This window comes from Drosophila kikkawai, chromosome 3R, assembly GCF_030179895.1.
Source record: "Drosophila kikkawai strain 14028-0561.14 chromosome 3R, DkikHiC1v2, whole genome shotgun sequence".
NCBI classification, from domain to species: Eukaryota; Metazoa; Arthropoda; class Insecta; order Diptera; family Drosophilidae; genus Drosophila; species Drosophila kikkawai.
The window spans coordinates 20,755,786-20,777,426 of record NC_091731.1 but is presented as its reverse complement, the minus strand read 5'-3'; the positions used below and the strand labels follow the sequence as shown (position 1 = coordinate 20,777,426).

Sequence of the window (21,641 nt, the reverse complement as noted above, 5' to 3'; positions counted from 1 at the left end):
TCGAATTAAAATGTAATTACAACTCACCTTCGTTGACGTAACCGCCCTCCATGGTGCCAAAGGTGTACACCTCGCTCCGGTTGCCTCTGCCTCTGCCTTGGAACACTTTGGCCGCGACCTACGTCTATGTTGCCTCGAAAAATAAGAAGTCCGGGAGGAGGTGTTGTGGGGGGATTATGGCCCGATTTGGTCTGGCCAATGCACTCCACACCTCGGGTGAATTTGAATTTTCAATCCGAAACTGTTGCAATGTGCGTTCGTTCCGCTTTCCGCGTTCTTGCGTTCTTCGATTCTTATTTATTTGTATGCCAAGTATGCTGTTGTCTGGCTATTTATTAGAATTTATCTGGCGATTGCACCACCAGCAACGGCTGCAGTGCTCTCCAAATATTGCAAGAGGAGAATCCAGAGGAGGAGGTGGAGGACTGGAGCCTCTCAGAGATCGATGGCATGCAAGTGGCCGGGCATTGTGTGGTTCTTCTCGGTGGGTTCTCGGTGCAGTAAACAAACAGACTCGTCCCACTGTCCCACCGAGTGCGGAAATGTGCTCTCCGAGCAATCTATCTGCCAGTTGTATCTAGCAGCTCCAGCTCCAGCTGCACAGTTGAGATTTCTCCAGAATTTGCATAGGTCCCTGGCTGCTGCGCGATTTTTGGGTTTGGCCTTCTCTTAAAAGCCTGAAAGGAGTTGCCGGAAGAAGACAAACAAAAACATTAGTGAATGTTCTTCATCAAAATTGACCAGAGATTAATGGTGACCCCCGGGTCAAAGCAAGTAAATCACAATCAATTTGGGGGCGTGGAAGCTGAACCTCAGGCCCCTCATGCACCTTGACACTCGCCTAATACTCTCATTTATCTTTTCAAAATCCCACATTTCATTCCTCTAAAAATAGCCATGCAAATCATTTGGTCTTGGAACATTTAGTTCCTTCATTTCCGTTTCGTTATTCGCTCAATTACCCTTCCCCTTGAAATATTTCACGCATCTGCATGGTCGGCGCCCACGGATTCCCAGCTTTACTTTTGCTTTCAGTTGTTTACTTTTCCCAAACAAAAAAATCATAAAAATTTGCCACTGGGGTACAATTCATGATGTCACTTTGTCAATGTTTGCCTCGTAAATTGAAAACTAATTTATAATGCAAATACGAGCAGCGAAAAATAAACAGAAACATGAAGACTAAATGTGTTTATCGAATGCATTCGCCAGCGCTTGTTTTCATAGGCGATCGTGTGTGGCTGACTGTCTGTGTGTTTTGACAATGATTAAGCCGCAAGTTCAATGCCAAAAAGCGAACCGAATCCGAAAAGCGGAGAACCGAATATCGAATATCGCCGGAATATCTTTACTTGATGTGGATATCCATGCGAAATCGTAAACAAAATGAGAATGCAAAAGGCGAACTCAAAGTCTGAGGAGAACCGCACCCGATAAAAGCTCGCCACCAACTGGAGGGAGTCCCAATCAAAATACTTTACCAAAAAAAGAATATAAAAAAATATTAAGTAATAAAAAGGCAGAGAGACAGAGGGAGAGAGAGAGAGAGAGCTGAGAATTGTCACGATGAAGGGCCATCAAAAGAAATGGTCTGCCTTGTCGTCAATGGATTCATACTTGACATTCGATTGGGCGCCAAGAACAGACAATGCCATAACCAGAGGTTATACTGATACACTGAGAATAAAACCTTCAAAACGAGAATTCAGAAATAAAATTAAACGTATATCAAGAGCCTAAGCCTAAACCTTTGTAATATTCAAAATAATTGAATTGTGTTCTGTCTGATCAAATCCTTTTAAACTTTTTTTCTCAGTGCTTAATGCCAAAAAAAGACAGACTCGTAAACTTTCATTTTTGGAGAGCAGCTAGCTTGGCAAGATCAATTTGATCGGCGGAACGAATTTTAATTGAAGCCGCAGACCGCGGACCTCCGGGGGAAGCGTCAAACGAGGGGCCCTGAGCGATTACACGAGTGGTGTTTAGTGTGTGTCTGTGCTGTGTCTCTAACAAGTCGCATAATTAAACTGGCATTTGATTAATAATCATTGAACCCGGTATGACCCGCACTTCCCCAAAACAAGCCAACCCAACCCCTTCTTCGTATTGGGTATTTGTGGTTTGTTGTAACAATTAGCGACCACATTATGCATTTTAAATCGACTTTTATTGAGTTAAATCTGTGAACAGCCTTCGCTGTTCAGCCCTCATTGGGAGAAGATGGAAATTGGATCAATTGGGATTCAATACGTTTATTGCTTAACGAGTGTAAATATTGAACGTTAAGGACACGATGCAGCCAAATTGTTCTTAATTCGCAGCGAGTGTCATCAATCAAGAGCAGGGAAAGCGACTTGGAGTGTCGAGTTAATTGTCAACGCACAACTTGGTAATTATGTAATTGTCTTGGGGTATTCTCTTCTTTTTTTATTATTATTATTTGTCGTGTGACAATGACAAGGGTTGAGCTGGGAGGAGTGGGGGCCAGCATTGACCCCATGTTACGCTGGCCATTAAAATGTGACAGCAAAATCTGCACAAATTTGGGTAAACCCGACTTTCCGACTTCACACTTGGTAAGCCCCCCTAAAGAATTATTTACCAAAGTCAAGATCTCTGACTAATTACTTAATAGTTTCTCAGAATTATGTGTCGGGTCTCTTTTAAAAACAATGACCGTCAGACATACACTTTAGGCTTCTGTCAATTGTCTCTGTGGCAGGTTAACAAACGCGAATTAGATATGCAAATTATTACTCATGTGAGGCATGTGAGCACTTAATAATGTATCTATCTTTACGGCTCTCGAAATAACCATTCTGTCGGTATTATTATTATTTCCCAGCGTTACAAAACGCCCACAAAATGCGGGGGAGCACTGCACTTGGCGAATGCAATATTACGTATACGTACCATAAACGCTGATGACGGATCATTGGGCTGAGCGAAAAAAACCAATTAAGTGAGACCACCAAACAATACCATAGCCAAGGGGATATATCAAAATTAATAGCACTACTTTTTTGTTTTGTTTTCATTCCATTTTGTTCTCAAAACCGACTACGTCATCGTTGTTGCTGTCGCCTTTTGACGGTGCTTCTGTGCTGAATAATATAAATAAGTAATTTACTCAACAAAAACAACAACAACAAAAATTCACAAAAAACAACACTGGTCCAGAGCAGATCTGCGCTTATTTTTGGTTCTCTTTTGTCAGGCGAATATATTCATAGATATTATTGAAAGTAAATAACGAAACTGGGTCAGCGCCAGCCTCCCACAGCGACTATACTATATTTCAGCAGCAAATCAATCATATTTCTCAGGGGCAAAAACTACAAAGAAGACAAACTTGATATGGCCAAAACTTGGCGCCAAATTGCTAATAAGCAATTGCGGTGCACGTGTCGTATGCTTAACATGAGCATTTGCGTTACGATTGCTCATAAAAACACAATTACATCACAAGTCCCCTCTGACTCACGGAAAGTTCGACGCACTCGCAGCCGCAAACAATTCTATAAAGTATATATAGTTATAGCATATTGAAAAAACTAAGCGAGTGCCTTAATGAAATTACATGTTCTTCCGATAGACATTAATTAAATACGTGATGAAAATTGGTAAAATTAATTTGGCACTTGCCGACAAAGTGTTTATTAAGAGGTGGAAATAAGTACTTCCACAACACTTGCCAAATTTGATTTATTTCAATAAGGAAATAATTCTAATTAAAGTGTTTTTTAACAAAATATGGAAAACATTTTCTTATATGAAAATATGCCTTTATAATTTAACGGAGTGCGAAAATAAGAACTGACTCATTGGATAGTAATAATTACCAATAAAAGATTTTAAATTAAATAGTAATTTTAAAACTATTCCTCATTGTTCTCAAGAAGTAAGAAAGTGTATAAATAAATTCGATTCTTCTTGTATAACCCGAAACTATGTGGAATGGCATTTTAATTGAACAAACATTCGCACATTTTTGGTCATTCAAATTAGCCAATAAACAGTTTTAGCACTTTTTCTAAACTTGGCCGCGGGTGTTACCTTCGCCACATGTTGGCCTCCGCCAAATGCGGGATTCTAGATTCTAATTTGATGTCCGTTTATTTGTTCAGAAATATTTGTTTGATTCCTTCTAGTTCCATTCGCTGTTTTTCTTTCTTAGTTTTCTTCAATGCTTTTTCCGCTTTCTGCGGTGTGTTTTCGCTTGGCTATTTTTAATGGGTGATCTGATGAGTGGGCCATTGGCACTATCGAAGGTGCAGTAAATCATCCGAATTCGTTTTCATATCTATTTTATTTTACTTTTTTTCGGGCTTTATCGCACACCGAAGCGTGCGCTCCAATTTCGTGTTCATTCAACGTCAAAAGTCTCGGTGACATTCGTCGTTGTCACTTGTTTGGCCCCGGTGGGCGGGTGTGGGGTTTATGCGGAGCCGGACATTAAATGCTTGGCTTGTTGTTGGCCGAAAGTGACGTAAGCTGGTCAGTGGGTCTCGTATCATTTCAAGGTTATGGGAGCTTTCGGTCTTTGGGTATCCAATACTTGTGTATTGATATCGAAAATGATACTCGGGGCAAACATTGAGATCACTTGGGATTTATTCCTTACATTTCCCATTTATTTTATCTAATTATCTTTAGTTAGTTATCTCAAAATCTCCCCAAGATCAACAGCAAAGATAATTTTCCACCATGAACGCTATTAATTTACACCTAGAGCAACCTTCCTCTTGCCTTTGCTGAGATCATTTTCGCCAGCCGCTATCTTTGGCTCCACTTAACAATTACACGATATTACAAAAATATTTAATTTAGACGATAAACTTAAGAGCATACAATCTAATAAATTGCGATGTCGCCGCTTAGATAAGGTAGCTCGCTCCTAAGTTGATGTCATTCTTTCTTCTGTGTAAACTATAAGCCGTCGGCGGCATTGTCCTCTCCTTCTGCGTATTATGCCAACGAATTCTGGTCGCTATCTTGACAAACTTGAGGCGGAAAACAGGCTGCATTGCGTGACTGGCCAATGAGTATAGAAAACACACCCACAACTGCAGCAACGCAACCTCTTGGGTCGCCCAAAACCCTCTGTCATAATTCCGCAGCACGCATTAAAATTTAACGCCATTGCATGTTCTCCTCGTTTGCTGAGCTTTTGACCCTTGCGATGGAGTTGGGTTGATAGGGCCGCAAAAAAAAAACACATACTATATATAAGAAAAATTCCACAAAAAAAAAAGAACTCCAAACAAACTAATAACAAAACGTAACGCAGTGCAGTCCAAACATACCATCCTCCCCCTGTGTGTGTGTTTGGTGTGTTAAATTAGTTACGCCCTGTGAGCTGCAGGTGGTTGTGGCTATTTTCATTTTCCGCCGCTGACAAAGTCAAATGAAAATGTCAAACGCTTGTGACGGCCCAAGTTGTCAGCCTTTCGTTGGTAAATGGAAAAACTGCCGCCTCATTTATGATTATACCGTAAACATATGAATATTTTCATAGCTCGCCCTTTTTTGATGGTGTGTGTTTGTCTCTGCTTCATAAAATAAATATTTTGTTGTTTTTAGGAAAAATAATTTGGCTTATTTTTATGTCAAAGCTGCAATCAATGTCAGAATATTTTTAGAGGCCTGTAGTTTTTGGAAACTAATTAAAGTATTTAATGGAATAATTGAAATGTTTTTGAAAATTTTAAAAATATATATTCATTGGAAACATTCATAAGAAATATTTGTCGACCTCAAATAAATATTTTTATAAATTAAAATACAGTTTTAATAATTTCTTTAAGGGCTTATTTCGTTTAAGAAAAAACTAATAAAAACTGGACAACTTTTCTTGAATAATTGTAGCCTGAAATTGCACAGATCTTTTCTTTAACCAATATGACATTCTTTAGCTATTTTTTCGTAGTGTCTAAATATGTGTAAACTCGTGCCCTTTCCAATCACTCGGCCCATTCATCTTCATTCAGGGCCTGTTCTCCCATTTGCATTTGATCTGACTTGCGCTTTCCGTTTCGTCATCTGTCAAATGCACTAGGCTATATAGCCTGACGTCACCGCCACCGGACTATTAATATTCATAACGCTGGGGCAAAGTCAAAGAGAATTAGTCAAAATTGTTTATCAGTGCGCACGGTGGCTGCTTATCAATCATGTGAGTCGCATGAATGAAATTTTTTCGTTCACCTATATTTTTCTCTTTTATTTTTATTTTTCAGTTTCATGCTCTTGGAAACACTGCAGTCCGTTTATATAGAGAACTGCCTGCTACTTATAGCTTAATGGCAAACAAATGCCACCGACAACAGGCATTTTAACGATATTTGGTGACCTTGAAGGTGGCAACAAAAATTTTAAAATTTTTATGCCTTTTCTACAGCTGGCAGGCTGGCGTGTTTGTTTGATATTGCATATAGAATGCTTTATGAATTTTTTTGAATAAAAGCCAGGCAGGGAGAGAGTGCTGCCAGTGAGAGTGAAAAACAAATGTCGAGCGGCTCAGGAAATTTCACCACATCACCACCTCGAGCAGCCACTGAAAATTAGGTGGGCGAGGTGTGTGTATTATTTTTCTCACTTTGCACTTGAAATAGTTCTGGTTCTCTTTTGCTATTTTACATATTTCTCTAATGTACTCTGCTGAACACTAAAATTGTTGCTGCTTGGGTTAATTGTTGTTATTTTTCTGTTGCTGCAGCGCCACAATTATCATTTGTTCTTATCAAGTGACTCATGGAACTAGCAACACTTTTCCGAAAGGGGGCTGAACCCAGACAAAATACAAACATTACGCGTGAATTGTGCAATAAAATTACTATCAAATACACGGAGAAAAAAAGGGTATAGAATAAAGTAATATACATTTTATTTTAAGGGGAAGTTGGAGGTGTCTATAAACATATAGTAAACCTCTGCAAAAATTTTTGAAAATATTTTGTTAACAAAATCTATCATATTTCTATTAAATATCTAAACAATAGTAGATTTTTCCTGTGTAGAGTCAATAAAAATTGCTTGAAAGAGGCAAGAGATAGCCAACTAAAACTCCATTCCCTTATCCCCTTTCTCTACCTATCTCTGCAAAAAACCAGGTAATCCTGGTAAAGGGATACTAACAACCGGGACTTTCTCATCCTTCCCTTGTCATAATGGCCCTTAAATCCCAACAAGGTGCCAACAACCAAAGTGAAACCACACAAAAAAGGTAAACCGAATCCAAGCCTAGGGGGGAAAACAAATGAAAAGCCACGGGAAACCACAAAATGCTGCAATCGACTGAAACTCCATGGGTGGTTAAGGTGAAAATATGGCCTGAAATTAGAGTGAAAAGCGGCGAGACGCCCTATATGAAAAGCAAATGCAATTATGCAAATTTCTTCCCCCCCACAGCCCAAATGCAGCCATAGAAAAGAGGGGGAAAAAAATTTATAAATCACACAATAACAATCAAGAAGGGTTAAAAAAGCATAAGGAACAATTATTTCAACGGAAGAAACCAGGCAATCGAAGGGCAATTCCACTAAAATAAATTGAAAACACGCGCCAAAAAAGGGGTCGCTTTGTAATGTGAAATCAATGCCGCCGAGGGGAAAGGGTGTCTTTGCCGGAGGGTAACTTAAATCACATAGGGAACTTGATCTTTTTTTTTTTGGTTACACTACCTGAGTGCGAAACAAAATCTGCAGCCGCTGATGAGCTCATGCCCAAATGAAAATCAAATATTGAGATAAGGGAACCCCTCTGCTTGCATTACAAAGGCCCGGATACAGCAAGCCCCTCGGCTGTAATTTTTAAGTCATAGTCTTTTTTGGCACACTCCCCAACATTGTGGGCTTATCGAAGGACCTTCATCTAACTAGAAAGCCTCTGGCAGATATATCTGATAAGCAGGCCGACAAAATCGCTCTAGTGTTAAATTAAAATGAGCGTGAACTCGGTACAAAAAGCCACAACTAGTTGAGGTTGAGGTTCCTCTAATAGTGCCCACTGTACTGGATTGCCGCCTGAATGGACACCATTGAAACTTAATTAATGGGAAAAATGCAGCGCAAAGCGGCGCGAAATTAACAAAGGCAAAATTTATCGAGTGGGCTTGGTGTAAATAGAGCAGATTGAAGCCTACTTGCAGAAGCTTTAGTTGCCATATGGAGTAGCGACATACTTGCTCGGGGGCCTATATGCTAATTGGGTTTTATGGATTACACAGGAAAAATCTGGTTTAATAAAGTAATAACAGAAAAATGTTTAGGTTCAAATTAAATATACTAAAAACAACACTAAGAACAGGGGTTTACAATTTGTTTAAAAAGTAACCCACCTGCTTCCCCATTATTTCTTATTATTTAAAAATAATGAAACTATTCCCATATATTATTAATAAATTATTAACTTTATTATCTTTCAACTAAAATAATATTTCTCCTTTAAAGGAAGACTAGAACTTTTCAGTAATTCAATTATTCCACTACTGTGCCAGTTTTTCTGCCTGAATATTTAATATGTTCACTACAAGTAGACCCACACCAACTATTCACTCACTGGGAGCCCAACAAGCAGGCCTGGACACCCACAACCCCTCCTTGGCAAGGCAAAAAAACCGCCCACGTGCCGGCTAAGAGAGAACCTGCTGCCACTTGTTCGGCGTTGCATTGAAATTGAAAGCAAGCAAGCATGGTTGCAACATGGAAAAGCGGAAAAGCATTGCCGGCGCAGCACAAGAGAGGATTTCACAGCTGTTTTTTTTTTTTTTGGGAGGGGTGTGTGAGTAGGAAGATGGGGAGGTGAAAAGTTCAAGCACTGCAGCAGGCAGCGTCCTTGGGCTTTTCAGCTGCTGTTGCTGTCGTCGTGGAGTTTTCTCGGGACCGACCGGCATTGCATTCACCTCCGAAGGACATACACGCCTGCAAAATCAATAATTGCCCGGTCGGATGCAGTGGGTCAATTTTCGATTCTTTCCCCAAAAAATAAAATCAATTCAAACGATTGCCAAACTCACCTCGGATTTTTCCACTTGTCTGGCACACCGATTTTAAGTGGTTTTCTTTAATTTTTTCGTTGTTGTTATTTTGGCTTTGCAACCCGATTTGTTCAAGCTGTTTTCCAAAATGAAACAAGAAATTTGAACATTTACATTTTGTGGAACATTTAAATTGTTGTATTTTTTATGAATTTTTTTTTTTGTGGTTTGAGTTTACGAAACTTTACAGCGCCCGTTACACTTTGATTGTTGATAGCGAGGTGCGTGTGAGTGTCTGATTTTGATTAGAGCAAAGTTGAAACAAATGCAAATCGATGTGGCTTTTTTTTATTGTTGTTGTTGTTGCCTGGCCGTCATGGGCAATGTCAGAGGCATGCATATTTGTTTTTCTCGTTTTGTTGTAATTTTTGTCGTTTTTAAATTTAGATTTGCCGGTCTTTTGTTATTTCTGTTTTGCCTATGAAAGAAATTGAAATTTTGTTAATACCACACAACGCTAGTCACGTTGTGCGTTATTATTTTTTTTTTATGCCTAACTAGTTTTTAGCCAACGCTGAAAATTGTGTTCTAAATGGCAAACAACGGCAACAACAAAAAATCTACAAAACGCCCACGAAAATCGCCCACTCAGCCAAACAACAACAAACGTAAACGACAACGCACACGCACTTCTCGAGATAACAAATATAAATAAAAAAAACTACATATATAACGAAACTCGCGTACTTAATCAAATAAGCGTTATAACAATCGCTGTTGGCCAAAAAGCGCTTTGCCACTCAACGACTCAATTCATTTCAATTTCACGAGCGAGATCTCACGACAACCTTCCCGTTTCGAAGCAAACAGCGGACTGTCGTTCAATATTGAAAGCGAATGCTTTAACGCGGCCGCCGAGCGGGTAGATTGCCAGCGAACTCGCATGAGTTGGACGATACACTGGGACAAAGCTAAGGGAGAAAGATACAATCAACACTGAATCTATGAATCTATCTATGAATCTATCTTATGTTGTCAGTATGATTTGGAGTGTAATAAGTGTGGCTTAAGGGGTATCAGGGATTTAACTGGTCCGGGTAAATGTTCTTTTTTATATTACTTGTCTTTCTGCCTTTTTTATTCTGTATCAAATATCAATTTTTATAGTAAGATAATCCTGGATGTATCTTTATCTATAAGTGTAGCTCAGGAAAATGTTTCTAGGAACATGTTGAGCAACACTCATTGGTTCTACAAGTATAGATATTGCCGATTATTATTCTATACATAAATATTACCAATTTCAACTCATTTAAATCAATAAATTCGTTTAAAGTCATTTCTTTTAATATAAATTAAAATAAATTAAGCTAATTACTACTTTAAAATGTCGGATTAACTTCTCTATTCTTTATTTTTGAACTGTATTGCAACCAATAAAAGCCGGCAACAAACCGAAATGTGCTATCTTTTGGCAAGTTTCGGTTGGATCAGCTGTTTAGACGAACAACTCAAACAAGTTGCCACCGGTTGTTATGGGTGTCACAACCTTGTTATCAGTCTGATGGAACTGTTAAAAACCACCAAATTACCTTTGTATAAGAATCCTAAAAATATAAATAAAATAAATTACTTTATGGTGAAGAAAATATGCATTTTGTCTTTTTATTTAATCTATTAAATATGATCTATAAATATTTTTATTGAGTTGTTGTCTCGCCTTAATTAGTATATTGTTAAAAAATAATCAAACTTAAGTCATCAATTCTAGAACAAGCCTCCATTAAAATTCACAAATATTTTTAAAAACCAATACAAAAAATATACAATAAATCTTATGGGATAAACCATATGTGGATGAGTCAGACTTCTCTATAGGACCATTCGTAATTGTACGCAAATGATCTAAACAACTGTTTCCTCCCATATTTTTTGACCAATCATGACACAGCCGCAGAATATCAATGACTTCAAATCCAAAAGCCCAGAGTGACTCAGCCAAACTGTAAATTTATAAAGTCGGAAATGGTCAGAGGATGACAGCAAGCTCTCCAACTTCAATCTAGTTACATTTTTCAGGGGATATTAGCCATGTCCTGTTCCTTTCCCAAGCACTTAAGCGGTTCATCAATAACCTGACTGCACTGCCCTCAACGAAGCAATAAATAATTCAGAGTTATTCGAGAGACCAATAAAAAAAAGACTAGCCATATCCTGGCCTTAATTTCTCCCAAGGTTTCTAGGTGTTGTCCGAAAAAGCGCCATAATTCATGCCAGACGCCAGAGCCAATTAATTAATAAAAAAAAATTATGGAATAGAAAGCAAGAAACTAAAGCGGAAACGAAAACCCCGTTGAGTTATGCTCGCCCGCCTTTGAAATGTCCTTGCAATCCTTTTCCGAAGACCCCAAAGCCGACCTAAATTCCAGACTGACCACTCTCTGTTTATTGTGTGGGCCACGAAAATGCAAATTCTCCAGGTCCTGGAGCTCTTGGGCTGCTCCAGTTTAACGCTCCGCGTGGGAGTTGTCCCTATTGATTTAATTCCGGCCATCCGCCAGTGACGCAATTCTTGTGAAGTTGAATGCTCGACCGACAAATACTAGTATTCCTGAGCCAGTCCCAAGGGGTTGTTTTTGGCCACGTTCTTTTCGGCGGCGGTGGCCCTTGGCAGCCAGCCGGCTATATGGGAATTTCTGGCGGTGGAGGCGCCACAATGACTGCGCATAGTTTTATGGTATCAAGTTTTTATGTGAGTTTTCCACATTGTCATTGTAGCTACGTAGTTTGTTGTTCTACGCTGGTAATTGATATGGGTTTGAGTATCTCTTTATATATATATATATATATCCACTGCAGCTGGATGTCATGACCTAGACAATTTTCGGTCTGCCTAGATTTCTATCTGCGGGAAGGTCAATGTGGCGTATACTTAACGAGTAATATGAGAGCAATTGTAGGTCTCCTCATAAGCATACACTTACAGGATATTAGTTTAATGTATCTTTATTTTATTTAACATTGAAGAAAACTTATATATACAGAATATAGTTCCTAGTAATATTTTTCTAGTTCCAGAAACTTAGAAATATTTAAAATTTTTTAAAATTTTTTATAAATTTCTTTTTGTGCAGCAATGACTAATAACTTTTTTTGGGATACCGAAAGAGAGTGAGAAAGTTAATTTATCATAGCTATTAATATATCTAACACACGTTTGGGATGACATTGGCAATGAGTCAACTTCAAGTGCTGGAAAGACCACAGAAACTGACCTGAAGCCGAGCGCTTCAATTTGGCCAGCTGGCTAATATTAGTCAACAACTAAACAAAGTTTAGTCAACAGATAAACAAAGCCAAGTTTGTCACCCAAACATAAATACCCACACTCCGCATTATTAGCTTTTCGGACATGAAGCGGAAAGGCAGGGAAATGGAGTTGCAAGGTTGAAAAGTGGATGATGCAGCCTACAAGGTCTCACATTTTCTGACTTTGAATCATTTTCTAGCGGTATACGCAGCAAGTTCAATATTGTCATCTATATATTTAGCGAGATATTCGCTCAACAAATATCGTTCATCAACGACACAACTGAGTCAACAATGAGGTAATATTCCCGAGACTACTTATATTTCATGTTACCTTTATTATCTTTAAAATAGATAATGAAACAAGTGTACTAAAAGTAAGATATATTTAAAAAAGTAACTATATGACAATATATATATATTATAAAATATATTTTTTACGGAGATGAACTTTTGTTTATCCTTTCAAAATATTAGAAATAAATAAGTATATAAGTATCGAGCCTGATTTACATTTTAACAAAATTGTATTTTATTAAAAGTACCTAGAAAAACTTTGACCTCTTTAAATCTCCAGCTCTTTTATAGTTTAAGCCAGTAGCCGACTTTAACTATATATGTATATGGTATGTTTATATATCACAAAACATGGAAAATCGCTTGTGTTAACAAGTGCGCTGTGCTCTTGAAGCCGTCCTCTCTGTCCGAGATAAAACAATTGGCATTCATTGTCCCACCGGGTGACCCACTGGCGCAGTTATGGGGCATTTAATCAGCATGTGCCGAAGATGAGGAGCACTTTGCCACTCCACTTGGGTGGGAGTGGGAACATGCTGCACTTCCTGAATTCCCCTAAACAAACATGGCCAATTGTGGCTATAAAAGTGGCAAAAATATCGCTATTGATAAAAGCCACTCATCTCACAAGTGGGCTGCTTGAACATCAACTTATTGTTGCGAATTCCTCAATTAATTTCGATTGCTTTTCCTGGGAATCACTTTAGAGGAGCAGCAGTTATTTTGTCACCAGCAGATTGCCTAATTTTTATTGATCGTTAGTTTTTAAGAATTAATTGCAGTTGATTAACGAAATTTGCATGCTGGAATACTCTTCTTTGTAGAGTTCTGTGGGCTTTAAAAGTATCTTAACTTGAATTTGGCAACTATATACAATTTTTAGACAATTATTAAATTTATTAATATAATACTTTGGTCGTTAAATTGTCCTTATAAATACTATTAAGGTAATTCAAAGAAAAGCTTTTCTGCAGTAGGTAGCTTAGATAGTTTTAATTGTAGGTCTAAACAGTTAAAAGGCTCAAAATCATTTTAAAATAAAGAATTTAATTTTAGTTTAAGGAAATTAAAAAAATAAAGAAATAACTCTTTTTTACTTGTGAAATGTTTAATTCAAATTATTCTACACCGTTTTGTGCGCCAGACTTTCATTCATTTTACGTAAAACAGTTTTTATCGATGAACGCAAAAATGAGTAGAACGAAAAATCTGGCAACGCACAGGGTGCTGCCAGACTTTCTGTTAATAAGCGACGTTGCGTTTCAAATTTAAAAATATTTAATATTTTTAAATATATAAATAAATTAAAATTAGTGAATTCAATATTTACGTTCAAAAATTTGAAAAAGAATATTAACAAAAGGAACTGATAATTTTAATTTAAATAATAAATGTAATAAAATCAATAGACGATTTTCTAAATTTAAAAAATGTTTAATAATCTCTAATCGATTTTCTATAATGTTTATTTACTTGAAAAATGATTATATTTGTATTAATACGTAACTGATTTTTAAGTTGAATCAAGAAACCTTCAGTTTTAATCTTAGAGGTCAAGATGAGATTTCCAGCTTTTACCGAAAAACCCTTTTATTAAATTGTGTAAAATGGTATTCCTTAAACTTCAGTTATTTTTTGTTATTTAAATTATATTTACTATCTTGTATTTAATTACATCCTCTGTTAATTTGTTTTTACCATGAGTTCCAATTATTTCTCATTTCAGAACCCACCCTGCTGCCATCCCGAGAACTCTCAGATATGTGTACTCGCAATTGAAATGAAACTAGATACATTGGGCGGACTCCGACTTCGACCGTTTTAGTTTCTTTGTCCGGCAAAAAGGATAAGACGTTACGTTCATCTGTGAGAGTGGAGAAGTCGAGAGAATAGGTGCATAAACGGCAGCTGTCCGCCCGGAGAGCTTTCACTGTATATGTACGGGTACATTATAAGGTCGGACTTGCACGTCTCTGCTGTGCCGTCTAAGCTTGTTATTAAAATAAAATACCCTCGGCTCCGGCTGTGGCGATACAAAAGTGAAAACATAGACCCAAATCTTTGCCACATTGGATGAGCACCATAATTAGTGAGCATCCTTGGATGCGTCCAATTTAAACTCTACGATTCGGTGCCGACAAATTACTACTCATATTTTATAGAGAGAAAAAAAAAGGATAATTTCAACGAGACGGACGGATGCACGTACATACACATGTACAAAGGTCATAGTTGCAATGTTTACATCAAAAGCTTCCTCGATACGCATGCGCCTGCCGACGACGAGCTTTTTAGCCCAGGTTTGCAGGTGTAGTGCGATGGAATTTCGACGTGTTAGTTTCGCATCGCGGTTAGAAAAGTAATATAACTTTTCCTCAGTGAACAGGATTTTCCATCTATCTTTTTGTTCAAATAATCCGCATAAATCGTTGTTGCAGAATGTATTTCAATAACTAAAAACCCCCGGGGGACATCCGTGAATGTGCGCATGCAAAAATAAGCAATAGTAGAAAAGAGTGTATCCTGGAAATTTGGCAAACATACACAAGTGCATACGACGAAAATACAAACGCACATACAAATGTATGTACATTTAATAAAATCAAATCTCTGTGACCATTCATGGAAGCTGGATTATTAAATTAAATAGTTTTTAGTGCATAAGGACGAGGGTGCTCAACAGAAAAGCAAAAATATGCGCGTCCTGTAGCAAAGGCAACTACTTCAAAATACATAAAGCTATGTGTTATACATACAATGTTATATCCCACGTATATGTATAATTGAGTGTTCGCACATACACAAGTGTTAGTGTCCTGTCCGCTCATCTGCCGTGAAAACTCGGTTGATAAAATGTAACTTACTATTCAATTAAGAATGTAAAATTCCCCGAGAGTGTCATTCTGAATGGAAACCACAAATTAAATGTAAACGGCGAATAATCACTATTCGAAAAGGTGTTCAACATGGAGGTAATGCTACTATTTATGTTGGCACTTCAACTTATAGAGACCAGCTTTGGCAGTAAGGATGGTAAGTCTATTACTTAAGAATTGTATTGTTAGTATGAAAACTAAAGTAAACATAAATAAACCTATATTGTTTATAAAGACCTAAAGTCTGGAGTTTTAAAATGAATTTTACCATTTATATTTATCTTTTTGTACAAAAAAATAAATATTGGTAAAAAAGGATAAGACAAATCAGACGTATTTTATTTTGAGATCTATCTATAGAAGTATTTAACATCATAATATTTGATTTATAATGATAACTAAAATTACATTTCACAAAATTAGCCCTAAAATCTTGTTTTTAGAGCGCTAAATATGAAGAAACTTTGTTTTAAATGAAAGGTGTATTTTTCTTACATTTAGAAGGACTTTTCTTAGTTTTATGAGAGGCAATTTATCTTCTATTTGCTAAGGGCAATTTTCTTAAATATAGAAAAATATTTTAATGAGTGTGGAGAAGATAGATAGAATATTCGTTTAATACCAGATATGTTATGGGCACTTGGCCAAATTATCTTGTTTAAACGCTTAATAGATTGCTTTTCAGTTTACCTATTATCTTAGAAAAATAATTAATATTGAGGTACTTGAAAATGTATGTATGAGTAGAAGTAAAGCGATTTAAAAACTGAATTTTATTATGGTGTTAATATAAAGTAAAACCACTGTTTTAAAACACATTAAATAAATAATAAATTAAATATTAATCCCTCCTTTCCTTCACAGTACCAATTCATCAAATTGAATCTCTAGTTGGTGAAAATATATATCTTCCATGCAATGTAACCACTTATGACGGGGATGAACCTGTACTGGTTTTATGGTACCGCGATGACAAAGGTACCCCCATATACAGGTAAATTAATGAGAAACTTGTAAACTTTCAAACATTTCCAGCAAGAAACCAAAGTTGAACAAGTGTTGAGTTGGAAACAAAAGGGAGCCCCCATATCTATAAATTGGCTCTAATTTATTGGTTTTTATTGCTGTTAGAACTTGTTCGTATTTATTGAATCCTAGTGCAGTCATAAGTGTACACTTCTGACCTAGATCTTTACAAATAAATCTTACTTTTCCAGTATTGATATACGAGCCGGAGTGTCCAAGGCACCAAAAAGATGGTCTGACGAATCTGTCTTTGGAGATAGAGCTTATTTTATATTCGATAAGGAGCCCGGAAAACTTTCAATTCAAAACACGCAAGCTTCTGATTCCGGAACATATAGATGCAGAGTGGACTTCCTGAAAGCCCAAACCATAAATAGCCGTGTCAGGTTAAACGTCATATGTAAGTTGGTTTTAATAATAGTATTCTTAAGAGTGCGATTTATGCTCTAACTTGGACACTGACAAAGTTTAATTTTGATTATTATTATTATTATTAATCTTATTTAGCTCCGCCTAAGCAAGTTATAATTCGAGACAGCGCTAATGTGGAGCGGTCTACAGTGGTGGGACCCTATAGCGAAGGCGACATTGTGGCATTGAAGTGCCAAGTCATTGGAGGTAAGTATAAGATTAAGTTTTTTAAATTAGTTTACTATAGTTAAAATCTATGGTTCGCCAACAAAACATTACAAAAAACCGCGTCAAAACCTAGTTACACTTCCAAAAGAAAAGTTAAGTTAAACTTAAAAGTTTACCACTAATGAAACATAATTTAAGCCACTCCCTTTGACAATTTAAAGAATAAGTAATTGGCTTAACTATAAAAAATATATTTTTCTTTGCATTAAATTGTGAACAAACAGCAAAATATAATCATTAAAAGCGTGTCATATTGCTTCACAATTTTTTCAGAATTTCTTTATAAACCTAATACCCAACGTTTATTCAAATTTCAGGCTACCCAACCCCCACTATCAGTTGGTACCGCGATGGTGTTGAAATACCATGCGAATTAGCTCATTTAGCAGGGGGAAAAATTATCGAGTGCGAAATTACTCTGCCTTCGCTGGGAAGGGAAGATCTGAACTCGAGATTGACCTGCAGGGCATTGAGCCATCCTCGAGCACCAATCGTGGAGGCCGTTGTTCAAATTGATATGAATTGTAAGCAACTAACTAATTTAGATTTCACAAGTTATTTAACTCGAGACTATTGTGAATGAATTGTAAATGTATAAAATGTCCTTTTTTCAGTTGCTCCCTTAAATATCCGACTTTTGGGCGCTCATCAGCCACTGTCTGCTGGCCGAAGATACGATCTTTTATGTCAAAGTGCTGGCTCCAGGCCGCCGGCCGTAATTACTTGGTGGCAGAATGGCATTCGACTTGAAAAGACTACCGAGACGGTAAGTATTGTTGGACTCTGTGTGTGGTTTATATAAATGCTTAACTTAACTTTCAGACTTCAAGCGATGGCAACCAGACTACAAGTACTCTTTCAATAAGTCTTAGTAAATCAGATGCGGGGAAGTATTTGTCATGTAAGGCTTACAATCATGCTGTACCCTCCGAGCCTCTGGAAGATGGCTGGAAGCTTGACATTCAATGTATGTCCTTTTAATTAAATTTATAGCACAAACATTATTTAACAAGATTACTTCGCTTTTAGATGTCCCCGAAGCATATGTTCGCTTAGGAACATCTCTAGATCCCAGTACTTTGCGGGAGGGAACTGATGTGTACTTTGATTGTCTCGTAATGGCTCATCCGAATGTATTTCGCATTGAATGGCGTCACAATGTAAGTCCCAGGAGTACCTAAATTTGTATAAGTTTAATATTTTATGACTACTTTCAGGAGCAACCACTGTCTCACAACATTTCCCAAGGCGTCATAATAAGTAACCACTCTTTAGTATTACAAGGTGTAACGCGAGCCACAGCCGGAAATTATTCCTGCGTTGGGTTTAATGCTGAAGGAGAAGGAATCAGTGCTCCATTTGCTTTAAATATTCTGTGTAAGCTAACTTAAAACAACATTTTTTGCTATTATTCTTGAATTTGTTGAATAAGAAAAGTTTAGTTTCCTTTGTTATTTTTTTTCTGTCATTATTATTTCTAAGATGTTATCCTCATATATTCCTCTTTCTATTTGTAGATGCTCCAACATGTGCCCAGAATCAAAAGAAAGTATATGGCATAGCGAAGCAGGAAGATGCTAAAGTAATGTGTACGGTTGATGCGAATCCTAGAGAGGTTGAGTTTAGTTGGACATTTAATAATTCTGCGGAGAGCATAGATGTTGCCACAAATCATATTATTCGTTCGGGTAAGTAAAGAAATTAAACAAGGTTAATTAAGTTAATGCTTAAACGATTGCTTATATATTCCAGGCACAACATCCATTGTGACTTACACTCCAATTACCGAATTAGATTATGGAACCCTCTTATGTCTGGCCTCGAACAAAATTGGCAAACAGCGAATACCCTGTGTCTTCCATATAATTGCTGCTGGTTTGTATTGTTTTAGTTTAAACTAAGACTATATATTTTTTATTTAATTTATTATTTATATTAAGGTCGCCCTGAAAAAGTACATAATTGTACTGTAATCAATATATCCATGACATCTTTAACCGTGACGTGCAGTGATGGTTTCAATGGCGGATTGCCGCAAAATTTTAACTTGGAACTGCTAGACTCCTACACCCAAGTGAGTTATCTATCAAAAAACACACGAAAAGTATAAATAAATAATCGTTCTTTTCAATCAAAGGAAATCAAAGCAAACATCACATCGACAACTCCAAGGTTTACGGTTTCAGGTCTAAGCCCGGGCAGCATATATAGACTAAATATTTACGCATTTAATACCAAAGGCCGGTCTGATCCAGCAATTGTCAATGCTGCCATGCTGCGTATGCCGGAAAAGCAACTAACATCAGAGCAAAGTGAGTTGTACTATTTTTACTAAAGAAGTTTAAATAAATTTCCTTTAATTTTCAGCTAATAACCTTCGAGCAGAGCTATTGTTTTCACCAGTGGTATCACTTACAATTGGCTTAACCCTAGCCGTGCTGGTCGCTGTGCTGGCGATTATCCTGGCCCTGCGAATTCCGTGTTCAGCCACCTCGAGGAGGCGACAAAAGGAGCTCTCGAATGAAAATATATCAAGAGATGAGTCGCCGGGGCCAAGCGACAAAAGTTCTGGCAGCAAGGATGTGGATGATTGCGATGAGAAAAATCCAGATGTGGTACCTGAAACTGTTGAGGCTGATGATCAGGTGAAATAATTACTTAATTGATGATATTTTACTAAAGAATATACTCAACTATCAATAATGAATGAATTTTTATATCATGTTTCTAAATAATTTCTTAAATTTTATTACTATTTTAGGTTGAGAGCGTCAGGAAACGTCAGCAGATTTCCACCATCGAGACCAACCGCAGCCCCAACAGGGGAATATTCGTAAATGAACAGCAGCACTTAACTGCGGCCGAGATCTCCCTAAGGGCATCTCATGGAATTGGTTACTGCACTCTGCGCGGCGGAATGCATGCTCAGGCACAGAGTTCGGTGGGAGAAATATCAATTGTGAGTAAAAATATTAAATTAAACTTTTAACAAGGAATTACTAGTCCATTTAGACGCTCTATAAATTTCTTTAAAAATCCAGGATAATCCAGGTTTAACTTTATTTGAATCCTTTCAGAATGTAACGCCCCACGTGTACTCCAACTCTATATCGCAATGCACCCTTCCTCGCCAGTCATCGCAGAATGTGTGGCCCAACTACAACTGCACCATTGCTGGAGCGAGACCAACCTCCACATTTCATCAATTGTCCTTTCCGCAGGGAAGGGGAGTAGTCAATAGCCACAACCAGTCGCAGACCCTTCAACATGGACACGCTCCCTCGCCATCGCTGGCGTCCAATAGCTCCATGACCTCGACATCGAACGTTTTGCCCCAGCCACACGGTGGCGGTAGAACCATAGCCCTGCACCACATGAACCAATCGCAATGCGGCAGAGTCTGCATTGGAATCGCTAGCGATGGCATCCACTCCGCCGAGCAGAACCTTTCCGACGACGAGGTAACCGTCCAAACTCCATTAATGATAAAGCGCGACAGCACCGTATGACTATAGAAATTCCACAGGGTATACGACACGCCCCTGTGATTAGGATTTAAATATTTTCAGTATTCTGCATTTCCAACTCAATAGAATAAACTTTTTTTACCACTTTATTATTACCCATTATCAAAACAATATTCTGGAGAGATCAATTATGTTCGGCCAAATGAATAGTTTTTAACGTTGTTAATTATAAGTTGTACGAAATCAATATTCAATGAATTAATAACTAATAGGTTTTAAAACGAGCAAGTCAAGCGGAAGTTAGTATGGCCAATGCATCTACTCGTACTGCAGTTTTTAAAGAACATACCTATATACCGACATCAAACGAATTTATAGACTGGGTTTGATATTAAAGCTGATTTTCTTGTTATTGCTTATGTGTATTTTAGAAACAATCTTAAGTATGAATATGTTGGCTTTTTAATATTATTCGAAATGTATGCGAAAATTATGAACGGCCACAAGTTTAGTTAAATTTTTGTATAAGAAAGTGGAGATTAGCAAGCTTCAAAACGCTGTAAAAACCAAGTTAATTTTATTTTTTGTTTATATTTATATATCCAAGAATTCCAACTGAATCTTCCGGATGCTTCTTTTTAACTGCATCCCCTTATTGCTGGGCAACCGAAGGGAGAAAATAGATTCTCGAATAATTTAGCAATTAAAAGCTTAAATAATTTTGTGTATGTTTTAAACAAATTCAACCAAACAGAAGTTAAGTCAAATGTAATTTGATGAAACAATTGCTACACTCGATCGATGCCAAGGCAGTTTTTTGAATGCACTCATGATTATACCCATAGTTGTGTCTGTAAATGTTCGTGATGAAACTTCTACTGAACACAACTCGCTCAAATATAAAGAACTAATCCATTGTAACGCAAGATGAGACATAATTCCAAGTGTTTTTTTACAACGCTGGCCGGCATTTAATTCACAATATATATTTAATTTTATACTGGTCGAACTTACATAATACTTATATTTAAAAACAAAATACCATATATA

The 21,641-nt window shown here is 37.2% G+C and overlaps 2 protein-coding genes across 5 annotated transcripts in view; one reads left to right on the top strand and one right to left on the bottom strand.

Annotated features, from left to right (window-relative positions):
* Window positions 1–9,838, bottom strand: part of LOC108075602 (aminopeptidase N) — a 33,353-nt gene extending 23,515 nt beyond the window's left edge. For all 4 annotated transcript variants that reach the window (XM_017168129.3, XM_017168132.3, XM_017168131.3 and 1 more), the window contains exons 1-3: window positions 9,725–9,838; window positions 9,017–9,113; window positions 28–677 (exon numbers count right to left, since the gene is read on the bottom strand). In XM_017168129.3, coding sequence (XP_017023618.1) covers window positions 28–52 — 25 coding nt within the window. In that variant the 5' untranslated portion in view covers window positions 53–677; window positions 9,017–9,113; window positions 9,725–9,838. The remainder of the gene's footprint in view (window positions 1–27; window positions 678–9,016; window positions 9,114–9,724) is intronic.
* Window positions 9,839–15,389: 5,551 nt separating this feature from the next.
* On the top strand, window positions 15,390–21,623 carry side-VII (sidestep VII). The gene is made up of 16 exons (XM_017167843.3): window positions 15,390–15,616; window positions 16,324–16,453; window positions 16,677–16,885; window positions 16,993–17,103; window positions 17,442–17,648; window positions 17,739–17,890; window positions 17,947–18,091; window positions 18,154–18,284; window positions 18,342–18,501; window positions 18,642–18,812; window positions 18,877–18,999; window positions 19,065–19,198; window positions 19,262–19,436; window positions 19,492–19,769; window positions 19,886–20,083; window positions 20,202–21,623. The coding sequence occupies exons 1-16, from the start codon at window positions 15,550–15,552 to the stop codon at window positions 20,631–20,633; spliced, it is 2,823 nt and encodes a 940-aa protein (XP_017023332.1). The 5' UTR covers window positions 15,390–15,549; the 3' UTR covers window positions 20,634–21,623.
* Window positions 21,624–21,641: the final 18 nt, after the last annotated feature.